Source organism: Episyrphus balteatus, chromosome 1 (assembly GCF_945859705.1).
Source record: "Episyrphus balteatus chromosome 1, idEpiBalt1.1, whole genome shotgun sequence".
Classification (NCBI taxonomy): Eukaryota; Metazoa; Arthropoda; class Insecta; order Diptera; family Syrphidae; genus Episyrphus; species Episyrphus balteatus.
In genome coordinates, this window is record NC_079134.1 from 145,646,362 (window position 1) to 145,670,429 (window position 24,068).

The 24,068-nt window shown below is 31.4% G+C and overlaps 4 protein-coding genes across 4 annotated transcripts in view; 2 read left to right on the plus strand and 2 right to left on the minus strand.

Annotated features, from left to right (window-relative positions):
• Positions 1 to 24,068, minus strand: part of LOC129907356 (proteasome inhibitor PI31 subunit) — a 313,952-nt gene that overhangs the window by 32,876 nt on the left and 257,008 nt on the right. The gene's annotated exons all lie outside the window — the stretch shown is intronic.
• On the plus strand, positions 5,848 to 6,463 carry LOC129911184 (uncharacterized). The gene is made up of 2 exons (XM_055988902.1): positions 5,848 to 6,021; positions 6,084 to 6,463. Exons 1-2 carry the CDS (start codon positions 5,892 to 5,894, stop codon positions 6,461 to 6,463), a joined length of 510 nt encoding a protein of 169 aa, XP_055844877.1. The 5' UTR covers positions 5,848 to 5,891.
• LOC129911194 (uncharacterized) lies at positions 6,590 to 10,587 on the minus strand. The gene is made up of 3 exons (XM_055988915.1): positions 10,411 to 10,587; positions 9,947 to 10,297; positions 6,590 to 6,912 (listed from the first exon to the last, which is right to left on the minus strand). Exons 1-3 carry the CDS (start codon positions 10,466 to 10,468, stop codon positions 6,590 to 6,592), a joined length of 732 nt encoding a protein of 243 aa, XP_055844890.1. The 5' UTR covers positions 10,469 to 10,587.
• Positions 18,490 to 21,480, plus strand: LOC129911203 (uncharacterized). Its single transcript, XM_055988926.1, has 3 exons — positions 18,490 to 18,616; positions 18,677 to 18,817; positions 19,741 to 21,480. The coding sequence occupies exons 1-3, from the start codon at positions 18,490 to 18,492 to the stop codon at positions 20,778 to 20,780; spliced, it is 1,308 nt and encodes a 435-aa protein (XP_055844901.1). The 3' UTR covers positions 20,781 to 21,480.

Sequence of the window (24,068 nt, forward strand, 5' to 3'; positions counted from 1 at the left end):
GCGCACTGCCGAGATTTTGTACTTTGAAAAAAAATGAAGGCAGAAGGAACAGATTTTCTTTTAAAAAAATGTTTAAATTAAAATTGGTATGCCATTTTGTAGAAATCACTAATCCACATCTAAAAACAAAATTTCAAAAAAATACAATGTCCCGTTTTCGAAAATTTTATTTTTCAAAAAAAAATTTCAAAATTTTTTTAAAAATCCAAAAATTATTTTTTTTGAAATTTTATTTTTGGCCTATATTTGAGTTATATAAGTGCTTCTTCAAAAAAAGTTTCGTTGAAATGGAATAAGCCGTTTCGGAGAATATCGGATTTAAAAAAAACCGTTCTATGGCAGGTACCGTTAATAATGATTTTCCAAAAAAATTTTTTTCATTAGAAGATAGACCTTGTTTTCAAACTTACATTTGAATTTTTTAAACAAAATCGTTGGAGCCGTTTTTGAGCAATTACAGCTTTACTGAAATCGGTGTATGACAAGTACCGTTATTTTTGGCCCAAAAAAATTAATTCCAAAAACCCCTCTGGAAGGTCTCCAAAAAATGCTACATACCAAATTTGAAGTCAATCGGTTCATCCGTTTAGGCTGTAGATCCTTATACAGACAGACAGACACACGGACTTCCGGGACCAACTTTTTTGGCATTCTCTATAATCGTAATATCATGGAAAAGTGTAATCTGAACTTTTTTTAGATGTGAATTAGTGATTTCTACAAAATGGCATACCAATTTTAATTTAAATATTTTTTTTTTTAAGAAAATCGGTTTTCGGCCGATGATTCCTAAACACCCTGTAAAACAATTTTCTTGAAATTCATTGGTGTAACAGCCCTGGAAATTTCCTTCAAATTAAAAAAAAAACTGTACCGCTACCTCAATCCGTTCAAAAGTTATGATTTTTGCAACGAGATAAGTCATTTTGGACAACAGTGTGCCGCTGGCATATTTGGCTGGCCAGACCTTGTCTTGGACTTTTTAAAAATAGCACACATACACGGGAGGAAGACCTAAGACGACAATGATGACCATGATGGTACCTTGGTACTTACTAAACTTAAGAACTTCCCTGCCGGCCAAGAGTCGCATCAAAATGGCCTTAGGTAAAAACCGCATCAGTCTATTGCATGCTATAGCGGTTTTTAAATGCAAGGCTCTCTATTAACTCCTTTTAGTTGGTACTTTTATGTGTTTTTTTTTTTTTAAGAAGATTCTCTCTATGCCATCTCTATAATAGTGCCGATACGTGACGCACGGAAAATGGGGAATTGTCATGCAATTACTACGACAAGTCAAATTAATGATAAGCAATTTTTGTTAAGTCTTAAATAGGCACCAGCGCATTCGATATGTGTGTCTGTCTACCAACAAAAGTCAGAGTATTATCCGCAGTATTATGTCCTCTGACAGACAGAGGGTGCTTCGAAAGGACAACGCACAACAACAACAAAAAAACAATAATTATGGTCATGCGGCAGCAAGCCTTTCACACGCAGAGCTACCATGGAGGTGATGATGGGTTAGCAGGAGCACAATAAATAATGGAATCACCGACAACGCCTGGTGGACGCGACCGACACGGCTTGCAACTGGTGTGTTTTGGGGTTTGGCTTGATAGTTTATCTTGCACAGGAGGAGTTGACAATTTAATTCTTTGAACAAAAATATAAAAAAAATCTTTAAAAGCTACCTACTTGAATGTTTGGAAGATGCAAACGTCTTCTTCAAGGTTCTTGTGTATAAAACTGTGGGAATAAAAATATTTTTTTTTTATCTTGAAAACCCCTGAAAGTAGCCGGAAGGCGTGATTACATTTAAACTTTCGCATTGGTAATATTTCAAAAATAAAACAAACTTAACACACAGTTCTGCAAATTGTTAGGGTGTCAAATTTTCAAAAAGATTTATGTATTTATGAGTTGAGTTGCTCCTGGAACCTCTCTGGGTAATTCTTTTTTTTTTTTCTCACAAAGATAAAAATATTTACGAGGCTTTAAACAACGTGAATTTAAAAGGGTTGCTATTCTTTATGAAATTAGTCAAAAAAATGTTCGTTCTTGTTGATTCTCACTCTTTTAAGGGACCAAAATTGGTAGATCACAGTGGAAATTTTAAATTAGAGTCGCAACTAAAAAATCACATATTATTAAAGTTGCTATAAAAATACAGTTTTTTTTAATGTATCAGGAACTCTAGCTGGACAAACGATTGCAATTGGTTTTATAGGGGTATCTCAAAACTTGAGCGTTTTAAACGAGTTTTCATTGGACAAACGAACATCTTGAACAAAAAGTGGACAGTAAGTTTTTGCAAGTTAATTTGTGAACTTAGAAGGACAGACCAAAATAGTGAAGAAATTTATTGGAATAACCACGGTAAATTGAAGAAATGTGTAAGAAGGATAATATTTACACTAAAAAAAAACAAATTTTCATTTTTAAGAGGTTGGTAATTTGAAAAAAGTTTTTTTTGTCATAATTTTTGAACTAAGGGTGGGCTAATGAAATAAAATGCACGACTGGGTCGCACGTACTTGCTCTTGTAGTTCAAAGCATCTTTATCTTAAATATTTATTGGAAATTTAAGATTTTGTGAAAAAAAAAAAAAAATAAAAACAAAAAAAAAAAAATCGAAAGTTAAAAAAATTCAATTTTTTAAAAATTTTTTGAAAAACTTTTTTTTTTAATTTTTTTTTACATTTTACACTTCAATACCTATGATGTCTGTAAATTTTGAAAAAATTGACTTATGCTTTGATGAAATATATGAACTTAAAAAACATGTCAATTTTTGAAAAACGGCAACGCCATATTTCCGCTCTTGGCATTTTTTGAGAAAAACTAAAAACGCAGTTTTGTTGGAATCAATAAGAGTACTGCGCACACCAAATTTAAATGAAATCGTTAGAGCCGTTTTCGAGAAATTTGAAATAACTCGAAAACGTTATATGGGAGATATGCGTTAAATTGGAGATATTAAAAAAATAAAAAAAACGGACCTAGGGAATTACGTAAAAATCATCTGTACCAAGTTTCAAGCAAATCCATCCACCCGTTTAGGCCCTAGCTCGATGTACAGATGGACGCACAGACGCACAGACGCACAGACGCACAGACGCACAGACGCACAGACGCACACACGCACAGACCGACGGACGGCATGACGAAAACCACTTTTTTGATCTTCTCCATCATCGTAATGTTGGTTTTGATTAAAACCTCGATTTTTTTTTTCTACACGAAACCAATACTTGCCCTATAGAGCAAGTAAAAAGTGATGTAATTTGTTGGAATTAGCATTGTTAATTGAGAAAAAAGGTGACAAAAATAAAATTTAATTTTTAAGAGGTAAGTAATTTGATAGATTTTTTATTTGTAATAATGATGTTTGTTTGTTGGAATTACCAAGGTACCTATGTTGAGAAAGGTCTACAAAATTCTATTCGTGTACTTAGAAAAGTTGAATTTATGCATAAAAAAAAAAAGAAATTATTGAATTTTATTTAATTTTTTTTATTTTCTTTTGATTTTTTTCTGTTTTGCATTTTCTACATATCATTTTATTTATTTTAATTTTTTCCTATTTTGTTTCTCAACCTTTTTTGGAAATTCCACTGCTTTTTCTGTTGTTCTGAAATGATGAGAATATTATTTTAATTGAAAAAGAACACATTTTTTTATTTTCATCACATGGCCAGGAATCGATCCCACGTACCTCTGCATACCAAGCCAGCACCTTACCAGTAGACCATGCTCGAATATTAAAGATGAGTGGAATATTGGGAGGTAATTGAAACCTCACATTCAAATGCAATGTTTTTTTCTAATGCGTTATAAACATTGCATATCTGCAGGATAAAAACTTTGCATACTTACAAGAACCTCTTGGAACAGGGGTTATAGAGGCCTTCTGTCACTTGAAAACGAGGCTTTTTTAGAACGGTTCAAACAGGTCTTATAAAGGTCTTCTTTAACTGATATTTACAAGGCTTCTTCTTAACACTTCTAGATAGCCTTAAGGAGACCTCCTTTCTTTCCAAAATGGATGACTTGCGTAAGTAAGCCTTAAACTAAACCTATACAAACTATAGCTTGTTGAATCGAACAAAATGGACCTTATGCAAGTAAAATTGTTACTTGGAACCTTTCCAATACAAAAAGAATTATCAAAATTGGTTCACTCAGTCCAAAGTAATGAGGTAAAAACATAAAAAACAAAAAAATACAGACGAATTAAATACCTCCTCCTTTTTTTAAGTTGATAATAAAGGTCACTGTGGTGTATGCGTACTATTTTTTTTTTGTGAAAGGAATAAAAACTAATGCTTCTATAATTTTTAAACTGAGTGTAGGATAGCGAAAATAAAAGTTGGGCTATCCTAGGCTAACCTTGGGCAAACAAACATCGGTTTTAAACTAACGATTTTTTCACAAGCCGTTATAAACGGTACTAGCAAAAAAAAAACCTATTTTTTTATGCCTGACTTTCTTGTAAACGACAAAGCCAATTTCAACGAAATTTTTTATACAAAAACAATTGAGTAAAATTTCGAAAAATTTTGAAAATTTTTGAAAAAAAGTTCAAATTAAATATTTTGAAAACGGTCCAATAAATTTTATTGAAACTTTGTTTATATGTGCCGATTAATATTTCCCTTTTAATAGCATACTAAGTTTTTTTTTTTTTTGAAACGGCTTCAAAAATTAATTATTTTTTCCAAAATTTATTTGTTATGCAAAACATTTGTAAAAGTGCTTAACAAATTTTAAAACAAAGGAGACTGGGCATTTTGGCCCATTGGTGTAACACATGGAGACATACTCCAAATAAAAGGTCTCGATGAGTGTTTTATTTTTTTATATGGGCAAAAGTCTGTATCTCGTGCAGGGAAAGTGCATTATCTAATAAAATTCAGAAAGGCATACATTTTGACCAGATGCTCGATTGACTTGATTCAAAAACATAATAACGATGTTCTATTGGACTAATCCATCAACTGCTTTCATTTTCAAAAAAAAAAATCCATTAATCGGTTTTTATGGATTTATGAAATGCAATAACAAAAAATGTTTGAGTAATTATATGATTTTCAGTACTTTGAAGTCGTGTGCGAAACTACCTTGTTTGGTTTTAAAATAATTTAAATATACGAAGGTTGTGACTAATTTTTCAAAAATGCAACTCAAACTATAAGTTTTATTACTAATAAAATGTTGGTAGGTATTATAAATTTAAACGGCATGGATTTAGTCTTTTCTTCACCTTTTTTTGTTCTAAAAACACAAACATGTAAAATAACCTTGAATACATTTTTGAACATAAAATGCACCACTGCACTTTTATGACATATTGATTGAGTTGTTTCTAAACTAAAACCTTTGTATCTATTCTTTTTTTAAGTTCTAGAGCAAATTTTAACAGAAAAAAAAATCTTAAACAAAAATGTACTTACGAGGTTCAAGCAGAAACGGGACGATATGTAGGTACAAGAATGTCACTGTTATATTTTCCTTTCACTTTCATATCACCACTTATCTTGAAATAAAATAAAATCTGCTAAGATTTGGTTTTTTTGTCGATTAAGTTCACCGAACCTACACTAGGTAATATGATATCAGTTATATTGCTTAAATGAGCTACTTTTAATGAACTGATATCAAGTCAACGTAAACCAATTAAGAGCTACTATACCTAACAACTTATCTGGGTTATTATGATATATTTGAGTTAAAAGTATTTCATTGATAAAAAGCTTGACAGAATATTATTGTGCAATATATGCCAAAAATTAATAAAAGAATATATTTATAGGATTGTTATTTTGGTCCAAATTCACTTCCTCAATGCAATGCAAATAGTTATAAAATAAAGATACGAATGCAATTACATGATTAATTTTTATATAAATGGAATCCAAAAATATTTAAAACCACACTTACATTTCATTCGTATCTTATCAAGAATCATGTCATTCAGAGTATTTCTTTTTCTTAGCGTTGTAACTTTTGTAGCTGGAGGTAAGTTAAGGATTTGAAAGGTTCTAATGTAAATTTACAAAAAAGCATTGCTAATATTTTAGGTGGTGACTGGCATCCAAAACCAAAAACGACAACAACAACAGAAGAACCAACAACAACAACCACTGAGGAGCCGACAACACCAATATGGACAATTCGTACAGTTTCCCCAACTCGTCCTCCACCAAAATGTCCACCAATTCTTCCACCAATTCAACCAACAACTAATTCAGTTTGTTGTGGACAAAATGAAGTTTATCTTCCACCACGAATTGCACCAAATTGTGATGTATATTGCAAGGATATTGGAAAGAAATGTCAAATTAGATATGATAGAGATAGTATCTTCGAACCACATGGTTGTTATTGTTTGCCAGGATATTGCCGAAATAAATATGGCAAATGTATACCATTTTGTGATGCATTTACTGAATGTTTTTAAGAGGAAATAGTTTTTATTAAGTTTATCTTTTTTTAATTTTTATAAAAATAAAGTCAAAAATAATTTAAAAAAAATATTTTTTCAATTTTTTATTTATTTTTTCTTCTAATAAACAAAGACAAATTTTTAAAACTCGTGATAATCACACTTTTTAAAAGCAACAGAATATGGAACGCACATTTGAGTTTTCTCATTCCTACAAAATCCTGGTTTACAATAACATCCAAATGGTTGCGGGATATCAGTTCGCATGCGACAGCGCTTTCCAATATCCTTGCAATAAACCTGACAATATGGAGCTATTCGTGGCGGGAGGTAAACTTCATTTGGACCACTGCAACAGATCGGGACAAGTGTTTGAGGTGGTGGTGGCAATGTTGATAGAGTTGTAAAATTTGTCCATGGTGTCGGGGTTGGTTCCAAAGTTGTTGTTGTATTTGGGAAGGTGTCTGATTAATGAAAAAAATTATTAAAATCGTATTTCTAAAATTTTACCTATTTCATTTAATTTATTTATTTATAACTTGAATTCTTTAAAAAAAGAGAAGCTGAATTATGCTAAAAGGATTAGCTTGAAATGGTTTTTAAGCAATTTTTGAAAAAAAAAAAAAACATGACAATTCAAATGAACTTACTTTGAGCAGTAACAGAAGCAATAACAACACTCAGGACAGCAAATATCTTGAACAACATTGTTGTTCTTAGAACCGTCGAATTTAATTAACTGTAACTTTATTTCCTTAAAATGTATTTATATTGCATTGTTTCTCTACTTATCTACTACCACTTGAAGAGGAAATTCAATAAAAAAAAAGGAAAAAACATTATCTACCATTTGTTATCAATGAAACGATTGATGTTCAAATATTTCTTAACATAAACGATTAAAGAATGATTTTTAACTTTGAATTTTTATTTATCTTTTAAGAGGGCACCGGAACATTTTGAACTCTTTCATTAAGACTATATTACCTTCAACAAATTACTTGAATCCTTTCACTTTATTTTGAACTTGAGTCTGTTTATTGCACAGTAAGAAGACTAAAACTTCATGAATAAGCTTCTTCACGTCATAAGTTTAGAAGTAATAGTTATCTTAATCTCACAAATATGTTATCGTTAGAAGTGTCTTGGTTTTCCGCTGGTTATAAGCTATGGAATTTTTTTTTAAATGCGCCATTTAGGAAAAAGTCATAAACTAAAAATTTTATTTTGAATGTACCTTACCGATAGAGGCTCTTCAAATATTTTATCAAGGTATAACTTCAAAGAAAATCAAACTCAGCTAAAAAGTTCAAATTTTTGAAAAATAGTACAATTTTGTTGCTATTAAAAATACTTTCAAGTTAAAAAAAATCATCCATATATTTTTTCGTAATTTTCTTCAAAGTCTTGATTTTGAAAATTATTTTTTCATAAACTATTTTATAAAACAGGTTTTGTTAAAAATATAATAAGAAAAAAGGTTTTTGGCCTTACAAAAAAGTTTAAACGTTAAAGTAAGTGTAATCGTTGATTTTAAATAATTTTTGTTTTTCAAAAGTAAGAAATTTTTTAAAAAATTGAACTGGTCCCCCAGAACCTGTAATCCCCTATACTATACGATTTTCTTTTCGACCCAGCTTACATATTCCTTTGAAATCAGTCATATTGAAGTAAAAAATTAAAATATATGTTGTAAAAGTACGAAAATAAATGGTTACCTTTTTTTTGTAAAACCATTGCAGCACGTTTATATAAACCATATCTGCAAAATGAGCACATCAAATTGTTGAAAATTAAATGATCTTTAAAAACTGTCATGAGTATTTTTTCAATAAAAGTTGAGAAAAAAAGTTGTGGCCCTTCAAAGTATTTTTTCTTGAAAATGTGCATCTATTTTCAAGTATAACTTTCTTATTTTCAATTTTACAGAAAAAAGTACCTTAATTAAAATTGTAGAGAAACAAATTATCTACAAGAACGATGTTAACAATTTTTTTGTGGGACTATCGCTTCGCAAGATATTGGTAAAAAACAGTTTAAACCACTTTTTCCAAGATGGCGGCCAAATGGGGGGGCTTTCAACCCCGAAAACTATATTGTATACTCACATCAACCTCCCCTACACACCAAAACAAAAAAATCTTGTCCTACCCAAAATGCAAGGTTAATGTAACATTTCAATGGACTATATAGCATTGGAAATAATTATGTATCTCTTCTATCTGCCCTCTTACGATTTTTCATGTTCAAACTTTAATATGTCAGAAACCATTCACGCTAGGGAGTTTGGCTTATAAAAACTTTTGATCAGTTGAACAACAACATACTACAGCTTTTCAATCCTAGCACAAGTACTTCATAAGCTTTCCATCTGCCTTACACTCTACTTGTCTCTCTCTAATCAAATTATTGGAAAATTTTGTTATTCCGTCATCAAAGTAAAAAGTTGAATCAAGCTGGCAGTGTTAAACTAAGTTCTCTAACAACTACAACTTAATTTAATGGCCATTTTCATACAATCCCTAAATTTTATGCTGAAAAAACTAAAAATTTGAATCTCGAATTATGAGATACAGTTAAAAACAAGGAACTCAAAAACTTTCAGCTACTTGGCAATAGTTTCTCAGATACAGGGCTTTAAAGACCACAAAAAATCGTAACTAACTGACTCACTGACTGATCATTAAAACTATTGAAATCTCCCGAAATTTCGCATATTGGTCTCCTTAACCATAAAAAATTTCTATTTTTTTCGATTTAAGGGTCATCTTAGCCGCCCATTTTTACAGAATTATTGTCAAACATTATGGACCACTTTGTGAACACTCCAAAAATGTTGAGTGTCTTAGATTTTTAAAACTTTTTAGAGTGGTAAAGAGACAATTTTCAAGTTTTAGATCAACAGGACTGTGATATAAAAAGCTACCAAATTCAACGACTTGAGAATTCAATTTGGCCAAGTTTTCCACACCATCACTCATTGAAAATTTAAGCTTTAACTTTTTTAAGCTGTAGTAAATTTCACACAGTTTATGTGATCCTATTAGTGTGATTTTTCTTCTCATATTGTAGAATCTTACATTATGTTTATCCTTAGTAAAATTGAAAATATATTTGTCAATTTAAAATTTCCATTTGCAAAACAAATTAACCTTCTGAAAATCAAATCTTGAACTTTTCAATTAATTCACTTTAATAACACAAAAGGTAAATTCAGGGCTTATTTAAAAATTTAAGTATTTGTAAAAATATTTAAGTTATTTAAAGAAAATAAATTGGTCTTTCATTATCCTAAAAACGACCCTCAAAAAGCAAAGTGAAAAAAATAAGAAACAAAAAAACATCAAAAATGAATAAAATCCTTTTTCTCTTTCACAAAAATACTTCTTAAATCTTTTCGTTATTAAAAAATAATTTTTTTTTTTAATTTTTATTTTATTTTAATTTTTAGATAAAATTATTCAAATTAGTAATAATAATTTGAAACTTTCAATTTACACTTGAAAAATGCATCATAAAACATTACACATTTGCCTTTCTTATTTCTACAATAACCTGGTTTACAATAACATCCAAATGGCTCTGGGATATCAAATCTCATGTGACATTCCTTTCCAATATCCTCGCAATAAACCTGACAATAAGGTGCAATTCGTGGAGGCAGATAAATTTCATTTAGCGAACTACAACAGGGTGGTCTAAGTGGTTGAGTTGGTGATACTACTATTGGTGGAAGTGGTGTATCAGTTGGAAATTTAGGTGTTGAGTTTGTAGGATCAGGAGTTGTTGGTGGCCTTGGTTTTGTATAAATTATTGTAGTAGTAGTTGTAGTTGGCTTGGTTTTTTCATCTAGTGAAAAAATAAGAGAAAAAGTATATGAAAAAGTTTTTTTTTTTATGAATTAAGAAATTATGATAGAAGATATCAGAGAATAAATTAAAGGAAATAATAAATGAACTTACCTTGAGCAACAATAGACCCAGCGACAACAATAATGACACTAAATATCTTAATTAACATTATTGTTTTTAAATTTCGAACATGTGAACAAAAAGTATTTATAATAATGCATTTTGTAATATTTTTATTATCTTTTTCAATATCTTTACTTCAAGATTTTGGTGGTTCAAAAAACTGAAAAGCTTGTAGGTACCTACTTTTTTTTTTTATTTTTTTGAGGTTTTTGACTTTCTTGGAAATTTTGTTATCGATAAATCAGTTCACAATCAGAAAAAGATTTCTTAATATCAGAAAAAAAATCATATTGACATTGTAGACTGATTGTCCACAACAGTTTTTAAATACTTTTTTTTTTAATGCCAACATTAATCAAAACTCGACTTAAAACTTGGTATTATCTCACAACCAGGTCGAATTTGAACTCTACATATTTTGAAATAATGCCGTAACATTTATAGATTTAAAACGGCAGCCCTTTACGTACATATTTCTTTGTATTGTTTCTGGAATGACCTTGGGAGTAATGCTTTTATGGTAAAAAGTAGCACCAATGTTAAAGTGATTTATGGACAAAATTTAAGGAATAATTATAATTTAATTTTTTTAAAAAGTGTAAACAAATATAAATTTTTAGAAAAAAGTTGAAAGTGTTTTTTAAATTTTTTTTTTACTATTTTTCAAAAAAAGTTGGTAAATCATTTCTAAAAAAAAAATATTAATCGGCACTTCAAAAATAAATTTCGAAAAAAACAACTAACCTGTTTCAAATTTCAAACTTCAATTGATTTTTTAAAAAAGTTTTTTTTTTAACTATTTTTCAAAAAAGTCCAAAAATTGTTTTTCTTTTTTTAGCTTCCAAGTTTCAAGAAAATTGCTCTAGTGAACGGTTTAGGCTGGAGCCTGAGACATAAATACAGACAGACGCACTTTTTGGGCTTCCTCCCTATCGTAATATCATGTCTAATTATCGAGATCGATTATTTTTATGAAACCAAAACATGCCCTATATCGCAAATAAAAAAAGTACACTGCGGCGTATACCTATCTTCTTTTATAATATTTGTTTTGTTTTAAACTGAAATATAAACATAATATCAGGCAGTGGCGGATCCAGGATTTTTTTCTGGGGGGGGCACAAGGGACGGATTGGCAAAATCAGCCAATCGCCTTGTCGCCTTGTCGCCATGTCGCCATGTCGCCTTGTCGCCATGTCGCCTTGTCGCCATGTCGCCATGTCGCCTTGTCGCCATGTCGCCTTGTCGCCATGTCGCCATGTCGCCTTGTCGCCATGTCGCCTTGTCGCCATGTCGCCATGTCACCATGTCGCCTTGTCGCCATGTCACCATGTCGCCTTGTCACCATGTCGCCATGTCACCATGTCGCCTTGTCGCCATGTCGCCATGTCGCCATGTCGCCTTGTCGCCATGTCGCCTTGTCGCCATGTCGCCTTGTCGCCATGTCGCCATGTCACCATGTCACCTTGTCGCCATGTCACCATGTCGCCTTGTCGCCATGTCGCCTTGTCGCCATGTCGCCTTGTCGCCATGTCGCCATGTCACCATGTCGCCATGTCACCATGTCGCCTTGTCGCCTTGTCGCCATGTCGCCATGTCGCCATGTCACCATGTCGCCTTGTCGCCATGTCGCCTTGTCGCCATGTCGCCTTGTCGCCATGTCGCCTTGTCGTCATGTCGCCTTGTCGCCATGTCGCCATGTCACCATGTCGCCTTGTCGCCATGTCGCCTTGTCGCCATGTCGCCTTGTCGCAATGTCGCCTTGTCGCCATGTCGCCTTGTCGCCATGTCGCCTTGTCGCCATGTTGCCTTGTCGCATTGTCGCCATGTCGCCAGGTCACCATGTCGCCTTGTCGCCATATCGCCTTGTCGCCATATCGCCTTGTCGCCATGTCGCCTTGTCGCCATGTCGCCATGTCGCCTTGTCGCCATGTCGCCTTGTCGCCTTGTCGCCATGTCACCTTGTCGCCATGTCGCCTTGTCGCCATGTCGCCTTGTCGTCATGTCGCCTTGTCGCCATGTCGCCATGTCACCATGTCGCCTTGTCGCCATGTCGCCTTGTCGCCATGTCGCCTTGTCGCCATGTCGCCTTGTCGCCATGTCGCCATGTCGCCTTGTCGCCTTGTCGCCATGTCGCCTTTTCGCCATGTCGCCATGTCGCCTTGTCGCCATGTCGCCATGTCGCCTTGTCGCCATGTCGCCTTGTCGCCATGTCGCCTTGTCGCCATGTCGCCATGTCGTATTCAAATCGCAATGCATACTTGTCATAAGAAAACTATTGATACGAATATCTTTTTAACGGTTAAAGCAATTAATTTGCTGCCAGGGAACTTTTTATAGAACGTTTAAGTCCCTACAAGAAAACATCTTGCTAATTTGAAAATATTGAATTTTCAGTGAATTAGAAAATTTTGAAATTGAAAATTGATTTTTTAATTTTTTTCTCGATTTAAATCGTGAATAACTTCTTTAGAACTCAATTTAGGGAAAATTACTATGAGACCTTTTTTGTAGAGAATTAAATTTCCTATAAGAATCTGTCGTGGTTTTATTTTTCTATTCACTTATTTGCTCATCACAAAATTCCAAAGTGAAACAGTCAAATTGAAAAAAAAACACTTCGATTTAAAAAGCTTAATTACTCGAATACGGCACGTCTGACGAAAATTTTCAATCAGATCTTTTTTGTAGGAAATTTAATTTTTTATAAGAAAAAATGAACAGAAATTTTTTTTACTTTGATCGTCTAGCAGTTCTGTTGTAAAACATCATATCATGTATAAAAATAAAAAAAACCGATGATAGACCTCTTAAAATTTTTTTTAACGGCTCAAATTTTCACCAAATTTTTTTTTTCATCATCCTGAACAAGATTTTCGAAGTAACTTTCAAAAAAAAAATATTTTTTTTTTTGGCCCAGTCTAATATACAATTTTTTTTTTTAGAATACCATTCATACCTTGGTTGTTGATGTCCATAGGTATCAAAATTTTTCACCAAAATCACTTTGAAGTAAAAAAAAACACTTAGAAAATTGAAAAAAAATTTCGTGTTTAGTTATTCGTTTATTTATTTGTGAGGTGGTAAAGGGATGCAACAAACAATAAAATTCGCATTTCCAGCCAGAAATAGACAAGAGTTTCACTCAAGTACTTTCTGTAATTATTCATATAATTTAACAACTCTATTAATTTGATTTGCTTAAAGTATGAACCAGTTCTGGGGGGGGCACGTGCCCCCGTGCCCCCCCCCCCCCCTGGATCCGCCGTTGATATCAGGTAGAGCTGTAGCAAACCGTATGTATTCGTTACTTAAATGCGGGTATTCACTTCAGTAACGAGTAACGAAACGTTACTGCCCAAATAATTTCGTTACTCGTATGTTTCGTTACTAGTACTGAACAAGTAACGAAACATGCGAAACATACGAAACGTGCGAAACGTGCGAAACATACGAAAAATACGGAACATACGAGTAACGACGATACTCCAATTCCAATACCAATTTGGAAATGCGAAACGAAAACAAAATGGTACACTGCATTTGTCGTGTGCGCATTATTTCGCATCTCGTATCGGTTCGGTATCATCATTTATGTATTTTACGATTTTGTTGTTCTGTTTTTGTGTATGTTTATCAAAAGGGGTAAATAAGAATTCTGTTTCTTTCTCTTTCGTACCTGTTTTTTATGGACATGTGCGTTGGGAGTGAATTATGTGAGTGTTTTTGAGTGTAGTGTAGATACATTCCAATTAGAATACCAATTTGGATAGGTATACGAAATGCGAAACAAAAACAAAATGGTACACTGCATCTGTTGGGGCGTAGCCGTACTTGTATTCTGTTTTCTCCTTTTTTCCTTTTGTAATTAATAAAAAGAATTTTTCTTTTCCTTTGTTTGATTTGTTTAATTTATTTTATTCTTTAGTTTGATTCAAACAAATAATTACAATTTTGGTTTTATTCGTGGTTTAAAGTTTTTGTTTTTTTTTTTTCTTTTGATTTCAAGTAGGTACTACTTTCTTGCTTGTGTGTGGTGAGGTGGTGTCTGACATGAGTGACGACAACTTTGAATGAGAATATGGAATGAATGTGATTGAATGAAATGATTGAATGGTTTTTTATTTTAGGTTGGCTGCAATGACAATTTTTAAGTTTGGACCGGGAGGAAACGAAACATGGGCGTGTTCGTATATTCTTATTTGAATCTTGAATTGTTTGGTTTCTTAATTATGTTAGTTATGATTCTATTTAACTATTTCTGGTAAAAACTTTATTCAGCACAGGCACATTCATATCTTAAAAAAAAAAAATTACTTTTAGGTACATCGAAAATCTGATATTGAAAGCAGATTCTTGAAAACTTTACTCTTTGCTAAGCTAGTTGAGCTAGAGAATATTTGTATACCATTTTAAAAAAGATTTCTTGTCATTCAAAATCTTGCATTATTAAATTTTTAATGTCGTTTTTACTTTTAATATATATTAAAAAAAAAAAAAACAACCAAAATAATAAGTTCTTAACGTAAATCGTGAGACATAACAAAAATACCAAATGTAGGAAATATACGAAATATACGAAACATACGAAATATACGAAATATACGAAGCATACGAAGCATACGAAACATACGAAACATGCGAAACATGCGAAACATACGAAATATACCTAAAGTAACGAAAGTAACGAGTAACGATATCGTTGATGCGGGTACTAGAACCAATCAGGTAACCAGGTAGGGTTATAATAATTGTAACGCAACAAGTTTGTTTTAAACCTTATAGGCGTTTATGTGCAATATTAGTTCCCAATATAAAGTCAAACTTAAAAAAGCCTTTATGAAGGTTTTTATTCATTATTTGAAATACCTTTTCTTAAATTCTATAGAAATTAAAAAAATCAAAATCAGGGTTTTTTTTTGTTAAATTTCTTATAATTTTTCATTATGGCAATTATTCAACAAGCCTAAGTCCAGTCTTTGAACTTCATTTTATATCTATGTTTTTAATTGAAAACGAAATTGACTTATTTCGCAAGATTATTCAGTTGAAATAGCTGACAAGAGTTTTTTAACACCGTAACAATATTGCTAATCGATGAGCATTTGTTTGAAAATAAATTTAATGTGTGAAAGAATTAAATCTGTGAAATATGTACAGACGAAATTTTATTTTTTTTTCTTATGAATTTGGGATTGTTATTTTATGTACAAATTGTTTAATTGATAGGTAAACGAAGTAAAAATATATAAAAAAAAAATTGTTTGTTTCAGTATTATGTATTAAAATCTCAAGTAATACAAATTTCAAAAAATCCGGAATGTTTTTGTCAGCTCTGTATATTTTAAAATCAATTATACAATTGAAATAAAATAGCAGAGTTTCTGTTAGAACATCTGTTAGAACATCTGTTAGAACATCTTTCTCACTTCTGACAGCTAAAAAGAACCCCTCTATTTTGAACAAAAAAAAAAGATTACATACTTTTTTAGCCAAATGATATTAATTAACATACCTAATATAACTTCGGAGATGATGAAAGTGGAAGCGGGTCAAAATTCTGACCCTTGATTCAGTGTACAAATTTTTCCACCCGTTAATGTTAAATGTCCCAAAAAGAAATAAAATACCTCTATCAAGTACAGACCACTAAATTGTTGAAGTACATTTTGTTAAAAAAAAAGATAAGTAAAATACAAATTTAAAAATAAAATTCAAGGCTGAGTCGGACGTACCTATATACATTTTTTTCGTAGTTCTATCATTAAGGTTAGATTAAGGATTTCTTTGAAATCGGTTACGTTTTTCGCGAGAAAGTCCGAGAGAAAGATTCCATATTTTTTAAACCTGAAAATATGGAAAACTATTAATCATTTAGTTCGAGTTGGCTTACTTATTTCTATTTGTTACAAAGAACAAGAATTCAATCATAAGAAAGTAGGAGAAATAAATATTTTGAATAAGGTCCGGAGCCCAGTAAATCCAGATAAGTTGACAAACTACCTCTTGGGAAGGTGAAATACCATTGAAATTAATTTTAATGTTGTAATAATAAGTTAATGAACCAATGCGTTTTCCACTCTTTGATGAAAAAAATTGGTAATTGGTTTGCTCTCACCTTGGCAATAAAGTCAATAATTTAATATTTAACAGTATATAACAATTTTTTTTTTTTACCACAACATACTCGTAGGTAATAACAAATTTCATATTAATTTTCAAAATTTAAACTCAAGCGGTCACTGTGGCGAATGTGTAACATTTTTTGTTGTTGTTTGACAATCAATTTATTTATTTATTTTTTTTGCTGAACAAATATTGAACTCAGTACAATTGGAAGATCATTTAGCTGCTTGATATATAACCATAACCATATAAAAGGTAAAGTAAAACTTCAAAATATTTCGTGATATTTTAAGATTCCGCCATAGGACGAGCTACCCTCATCGTTATACCAGTTGAGAGTTAAACTTGGTAGAGCTGTTTCAATCGTTCATTTTAAAAGATTCAATCGTTCATTATGTCGTTCAGTTCAATGATTCGTTCTTTTCAATTGTTAATTTTTTTCAATCATTTTGGTTTCAAATAAATGAATTTTTTTTTGTTTTATTTATTTATTTCAAAGTAGGACATGAGTCTTATGAAGTTTTGCAAGCCTTTAAATGGATTTATAGGTTAGAATTTAAACTAACTAAAAACTCAGTTCAATGATTCGTTCTTTTCAATCGTTCATTTTTTTTAATCATTTTGGATGTTTTTCTTTTTGGTTTCAAATAAAATATTTTTTTTAATTCTATTTCAACATTTTTTGTTGATGTTCTGATTCTGATTTCCGAAACATAAGGTACGTTCCCTTGCGTTCACTCTGATCTTTTTCTTGCCTTTGAATGAGATTTTGAATCTGATGATTGTATCTCTAATAATCTATGGTGATTGCAATCAATCAATCTTTTTGGTGAACGATTAAAAAAAAAAAAAAAACCAATCAATCGCGATTGACACAGCTCTAAAACTTGGCTAAAGAAACAGTTTTCACATGAGTATCCTAGCGATTTTCGGTAATTTTTTGAGCTCCCTTCAACAAAGGGATTACTTTTCGCTATACATTAGGGTGTCGCTTATTTTAAAAACTGCTGAATTCTAATGCGCATTAGGGCTCAAAAGTTTCGAAATAAATACCTACAAACAAAAATATTCTCCAAGTTTCCAGTACATATCGCTGGCTCAGAATTATAAGGGTGTATTTCATACAAAATACAAAAAATGAGTTTTATATACCAAAATTTTCGTAATTTCAACAGCTTTCAGATAAAATTAAACAAAAAAATTAGAAAAAATTAATGGCGACGCTACAGCTAAAAACGACATACAACTTTCATGATTTTACATAAATGTGTTAATATAATAAGGTTCTATGTTCTTTAAATTTCAACATAGAACCCTTTGCCATATTTTCTTCAAACAAAAAACATAAAGTTAAGTTACATGCAATTATTTCTGCACAAATATCTCAACATGAAACCTTATTGAACTGAATTTCTATCAATTGAAATAAAAATATCTATGTTTGGTGGTACATAATTACAGGATGTTTTGGTTAAGAACAAATGTTTTTTATCCTAACCTGTATTTTTTATTCTTACAATTTAAAAATAATATATACGGTTTAGAGAGACTAGCCTGTATATGAATTAATTTTTGATCATTCGGTTATAAAAATAATAATGGCGGCTTTTCACGTGTCGATTTTTGTCACACAACCGATTTTATAAATGGCCATTGGCACTTTAATCATATCCGACTTTCGTTTACACGATTCGATTTATACCGTAAACTCTAATCATGGCAAAAATCGAAACTTGAAAGGTTGGAATAAGAAACATAACCTCTCTTTCTTTCAAACTAAGTAAGATTTTCTTTGTCGTTAAATTTAACAGTAATATTTCTTTGTTATCAATCTTATCTGATTCATTGGGAAACAAAGAGGTAATATAAATATTTTTGGAAACAAATTATTTAAATATAGTTTAAAATTAAATAGAAAGTTAGTTAAAGGATACAACAACAATGGATAATTTAACCGCTGAAAACCAAATGAGGGAAAATCAGATTTATGAAGACCTACTCGAAGAAATATTATCTTCAAGTAATAATTCCCCCAAAGGTCCCCCTATTGAAAATCCTAATATGTTGAGTATGTTATTTTGATTTGGTTAGTTAGGTTATTTGCTTACGATACATTTCATTTATTTAGTTGAATTTGATTCCAACTCAAATGATCTTAATGAATCCAACGTCAATATTTTCCCAGAAGCCCCTACTAGAAGAAATTCAACCCACGAAGATGAACTTTTAAATGTGGAGCAAGCTGTAACAATTGAAAATAATCTTTCAGGTAATTGTCGTTTATTGTTTCCAATGTTAACGCTTTGGCCTTTTGTTATATTTCGTGAGTGTTGTTGGAATTCGTACCTAAGTGATGTAAAGATGAAGTTAAGTATTATGGGGACTGTGCGTCTTGCTCAAGGAGGGGCGTGCACTTACCTTTGTAACTTTTAGTTTTTGACCTGGTTCTGCGTGATTACTTTTTATTCATTTTAAGTTTTTGTGCGCAAGGGTGTCAGTAACAAATCAAAACTTTTTTAGTTTCGGTCTCGACATCTCTATGTAATGACACAAATGCGTGCTAAAGTATGTTGTGTATGGTTCACTCAATGTTTCGCGTATGTATAGTATGTATGTATCTTTCAATATTATTAGGCCCAAGCGAAAAAACATTATCCCAAGTAATTAAAGGAACAAAAAAACAACTTAATTTTTAAGTGATTTTCTCAGTGGAAAATGATTGTATAAAATTCCACAATAATTACAAATATTCCAAAACCAATTTTTTTTAGATTTGTTTTTATTTACTTCAAAGAAACCTACCTTTTTTTAAATTTCAATTTTTCTTTGATTCATTTATTATTATTTGAAAAATATTTTTTAATAAAATGCTCAATTAAACTCAAGAGAATTTGATTTTTGGTCACGAAATAATTATGATAAGTAAGTGATTTAAAACTCCAAAGATGTGTTTTATTTCATCTCAAAAGTTCTAAAAATGTAATATTTTGCACAAAAACTTCAAAAATTCAGAAACATTAACCAAAAGCATGTATTTTTTGGCTTGGCCTAATAATATAGTAATGTACTGTAAGTGTTCTTAATGTTTTTGAGTAAACATCAGCTAATTTAGTTTTGTTAGTTTGTTAGTTCTGTATAATGGCTAAAGCTGAAGCTACATTACTAATTTGAAATGTACTCGTATTTAACAAAAAACAGCTCGAAAAAGGCCACGAAATGAAAAAAATTGGAAACAAAACGAGGCAAAAAGACTTCGCCAAGAAGGAAAAGCATATACTAGCTCGTCAAAAAAACTTATCCCAGCAAAGCAAATTAGATTAACTTGTGATTGCCGCAAAAAATGTGACTACCAGTGCTGGATGATCCAAGAAGAGGATAGGAAAGAAATATTTAAATCCTACTACAAATTAGATGCACAGGGAAAACGAATTTTTCTTTCGAACTTTACAGAACGCGATGTTTCTCGTTTCCGGCGACGTGAACGAAAAAACTTAAATAATAGTAAAAAACAGTTTAGTTTTCGTTATTATTTTAACGTTAGAGAAAATCGTTTTCGTGTATGCAAAAAGTATTTTCTTGCTACATTGGACATAAGTCAAAAACCAATATATAATGTGCATTCGCGGGTAAATGCAGTTAGTGGGGTCCCTGTCAGTTCCAAACAGGGGAAACATGTCAAAAAAGTAATTTCTCCTGAAACAAAAGACGCTGTTCGAAAACACATTGCTCGATTTCCTACCGTAGAATCACACTACTGTAGATGTGATTCCAAAAAAAAATATTTGGAGGGAAGTTTAAATGTCAGTGCAATGTGGAAATTATTTTTAGAAGAGGCGAGCAACACCGAAGAAAGAAATGTTAAAATCAGTATGTATCGAAATATATTCGAAACAGATTTCAACATTTCATTCTTCAAGCCAAAAAAGGACAGATGTGACCTCTGCGAGGAATTCAAGATCACTTCTTCTTCGAATAATATTCCTGAATCATTAAAGCAAAAACATGAGTCGCATCAGCAGCAAAAAATAAAATCGAGGGAAATTCGCCAGCAAGATAGGACATTATCTACACCCGTAATTTGTTTTGATCTACAAAATGTCCTTTCGTGCCCTAAGGCCGAAGTTTCCTCCTTTTTTTACCACAGTAAGCTGAACACCTATAATCTTACTGCCCACCTCTCTACCAATAATATGGTACAAAACTTAAATCAATTTTTAATAAATTATGTGTAGTATTTTTCTTGTGCTTCATAGATATATTGCGCTGTATGGAGTGAACATCTAATGGGAAGGAGTGGAAATGACCTGGCCAGTGCTCTCATGAAAATTTTGGAAAGGGTGATCCAAGATAATACTCATTTTACGGAATTGATTCTTTGGTCTGATTCTTGTGTTCCTCAAAATAGGAACTCTATTATGTCCTTTGCTTTGATGAACTTCATAAAAACCCATTCTCAAATTCATAATATTACCATTCGATTTAGTGTTCCAGGACACTCCTGCATTCAAGAAATTGATGCCGCGCATAGCGTAATTGAAAGAAACTTGAAAAAGCACGAATATTATTCCCCGGTTTCGCTAATTCGAATATTATCCGGAGTTTCGTATAAGAAACAAAAGTTAAATATTATTCATATGATGCCTTCCGATTTTAAGAACTATCAAGACTGTTCAAAAATATTTAATTTTAAGGCGATTCCATTCACTAAAGTGTGTGAAATGGAGTTTTCTGCGAATACTTTGTCAGTCGGGTTCAAAACAAATTTTTCCCAGGAAAATTATGTTTTTGTGCCCTTGAACTGTACCAGACTACAAAGAAAACCGTGTTCAAAAAAAAATACAATTTCACAGTTTCCAGAAATTGAAATTGAAAGAAAAAAAAATAAACTTTCGGTAGAAAAAATTAAATCTTTTAAATCTATGATTCCTTTTATGCCGAAAAATGATTGTGATTTTTTTGAAAAACTTATTTTGAAAAATAATCAGATGTGAGTTTCCTAATATGTTTGTTTATTTTTAAGCCTAAAATTGTTATCAACTTTTATTTTCGTTCAACTTGAAATAAATTTATTTATGTTACTTACATTGTTTATTCTTGTTTTTTGATGGAATTATTAAAAGCTTGAAGTAGGTAAGTATAATAATAGTAATCAACACGACATTTAAATTTTTTGAAGCGTCTTTTTACTGTATATAATCGTTTAGACAAATTAATCAATGAAATGGAATTTTTTTTCCCACAGAAAATGTATTTATTTCATATAAGCTCATTAGAACTATAAGGTTCTATGTTGGACATAGAACCTTTTTGAGAATTTTTTACAAACTTTTTCACAAAAAGGTTCTATGTCATTTTTTTTAAATGCTCATAAAATCCTTTTTTGTAATGAAATAAAAGTTTTTTTCATGGTTTTATGACTTTTTTAGGGTCCTTTATAAGATTGCATCATTACTTTACTGCTATGTAACTGTTTTATACAAAAACCAGCCTTGAAAAACTTTGAATTCGATTTTCTCAAAACAAAGGGGAGTTGACATACAACCCTATAATTCTTAGCCAGCGATATGTTTTTGTTTATGCTAACCCTGCCTTCCACATAAAATTTTCGAGTTATGACAATTTTCTTGCTTAAGGCTCAAATGATTCTGATAAAATTTAGTCTATGCTGTAATAGGCTCAATACAATTGCTTTTTTATTTTTTCTCAAAAGATTCAAAGGATATAAATACATATAGTACCTACATATTTCCCTTTTTTGAAATAAAAACTGTCACTGATGTACCTATTTTTTTTTTCAAGATTAAACCAATTTTGTTTAAGCAGTTGTTACCTATATTTTTTTACGGCTATATCGTTGGTACAAACCAATAACCACGAATTTTCAAAATTACGGTTTTTAGAAAAAGGACTCCAAAGTTTTGTGCCAACGATATAATATTAACCTAATTAAAATTTTACATTTTTAATGGTTAACTAATATAAGGCACTTTGAATTACAAGAGCAAGCTCATGTGACTCAGTCATGCAAATTTTTTTTTGTATTCTCGTTATATCGCAGGTTCCGTTCATTTCTTTTATACAGAATCGCCAAAAACCCTTAACTGTAGTTTAGCTTATAAGCTCTTCAGAAACACTTCTATCTACTATAACAAAACATGCATACAAAGTAAATGACTGATTTTGGCACTCGGATAATGACTTCAAAACGTGTTCATTGATTAAAAAAAAAATAAGTTCTTATCATGAATATTTTTCGAAGTTCAATTTCAAGTGGAATAAGATACCCAAATAAGTCTAAATGATGCAATATCAGCTATCGTACAATTGATATCTACGATGTCACTCATTAGCCCCTTCATTTATAAATATAAATTTAAATCGAAATATAAATTAACAGACCAGAATAAAAAAATACTAAGTTGCATTTTTAATCATTGATGATAAACATGTTTAAATTAATTTTAATTTTTAGTATTTTTATACATCTAACAGGTAGGTTAAACTTCTTTTTCGATATAGGTTTTAATAGGTTCAAAAACTAATTTTGCTATTTTTTTAAAATTTAGTTAGTCAAGGAACCACTATCCGAATAACAACAACTACTACTGAAGAACCAGTCACAACAACAACATCAACTACTACTGAAGAACCAGTCACAGAAACCGATACTGCACGTACTTCAGAAGTAACTGAACCAGCTAATACTGGAAGTACTACCGAAGAACCAGTTGGTACTTCAGATGTAACAGGCCCTATTGATCCTACAGAACCAACAGAACAAACAGAACCATCTGTCACTACAAAAGTAACAGAACCAACCGAAACAACAACTCCATCAACTACAGCCAATACAACAAAACCAGATTATCGCACAACAACTCCAACTACAAGTTCAAGTACAACTCTAGTTACAAATACAATTCCAACTGTAACTTCAACACCTTACCGACATTCAACTTATTTGCCATCAACTCAATACCCACCAATTCCATTGCCAGTTTGTTGTGGACAAAATGAATTCTATCATTATACTTGGCCAGGAGTACCTGCATTCTGTGATCCTATTTGTAATGATCTAACACGGTTTTGTTTTGATGTGTTTTATCCAAAGCAGGATTGTTATTGTCTGCCAGGATATTGCAGATATGGTCCCGATGGTAGATGTGTAGCTATTTCTGATTTAAAGATTCACTGTCATCTTAGGTGATGGAACATTATTAGACACTTAAATATCTTGAAATAAAAAATTATTCTAATCTTATCGTTCAATCCAAATTTTCAACCCAAAATGTGTTATGTAATATTTTTTGATAAGAAATTATTCAGTGTATCTTATCAATGAATGATTGTGTTCTAGAGATTTACTACTGACTGAATTCTTGACAAAATTTATACAACTTGTGTGATTAAGAATACTAGATTTGGCAAGTATTGGTTTCGTCTAGAAAATAAAATGCACGACTGAGTCGCACGTACTTGCTCTTGCAGTTCAAAACACTTTTATGTTATAGTTTACTTGT

What these genes read in the sequence shown, in the direction of transcription:
- LOC129911203 (XM_055988926.1), top strand. Translation starts at nt 18,490, where the DNA reads ATGGATAATTTAACCGCTGAAAACCAAATGAGGGAAAATCAGATTTAT. An exon ending in TGAAAATCCTAATATGTTGA is followed by an intron (nt 18,617 to 18,676) that starts GTATGTTATTTT and finishes TCATTTATTTAG; the next exon opens with TTGAATTTGATTCCAACTCA. An exon ending in AATTGAAAATAATCTTTCAG is followed by an intron (nt 18,818 to 19,740) that starts GTAATTGTCGTT and finishes GTATTTAACAAA; the next exon opens with AAACAGCTCGAAAAAGGCCA.
- LOC129911194 (XM_055988915.1), bottom strand. Translation starts at nt 10,468, where the DNA reads ATGTTAATTAAGATATTTAGTGTCATTATTGTTGTCGCTGGGTCTATT. An exon ending in TGGGTCTATTGTTGCTCAAG is followed by an intron (nt 10,298 to 10,410) that starts GTAAGTTCATTT and finishes TTTTTTCACTAG; the next exon opens with ATGAAAAAACCAAGCCAACT. An exon ending in TTATGATGCATTTTTCAAGT is followed by an intron (nt 6,913 to 9,946) that starts GTAAATTGAAAG and finishes TTCATTAATCAG; the next exon opens with ACACCTTCCCAAATACAACA.
- LOC129911184 (XM_055988902.1), top strand. Translation starts at nt 5,892, where the DNA reads ATGATTAATTTTTATATAAATGGAATCCAAAAATATTTAAAACCACAC. An exon ending in TGTAACTTTTGTAGCTGGAG is followed by an intron (nt 6,022 to 6,083) that starts GTAAGTTAAGGA and finishes CTAATATTTTAG; the next exon opens with GTGGTGACTGGCATCCAAAA.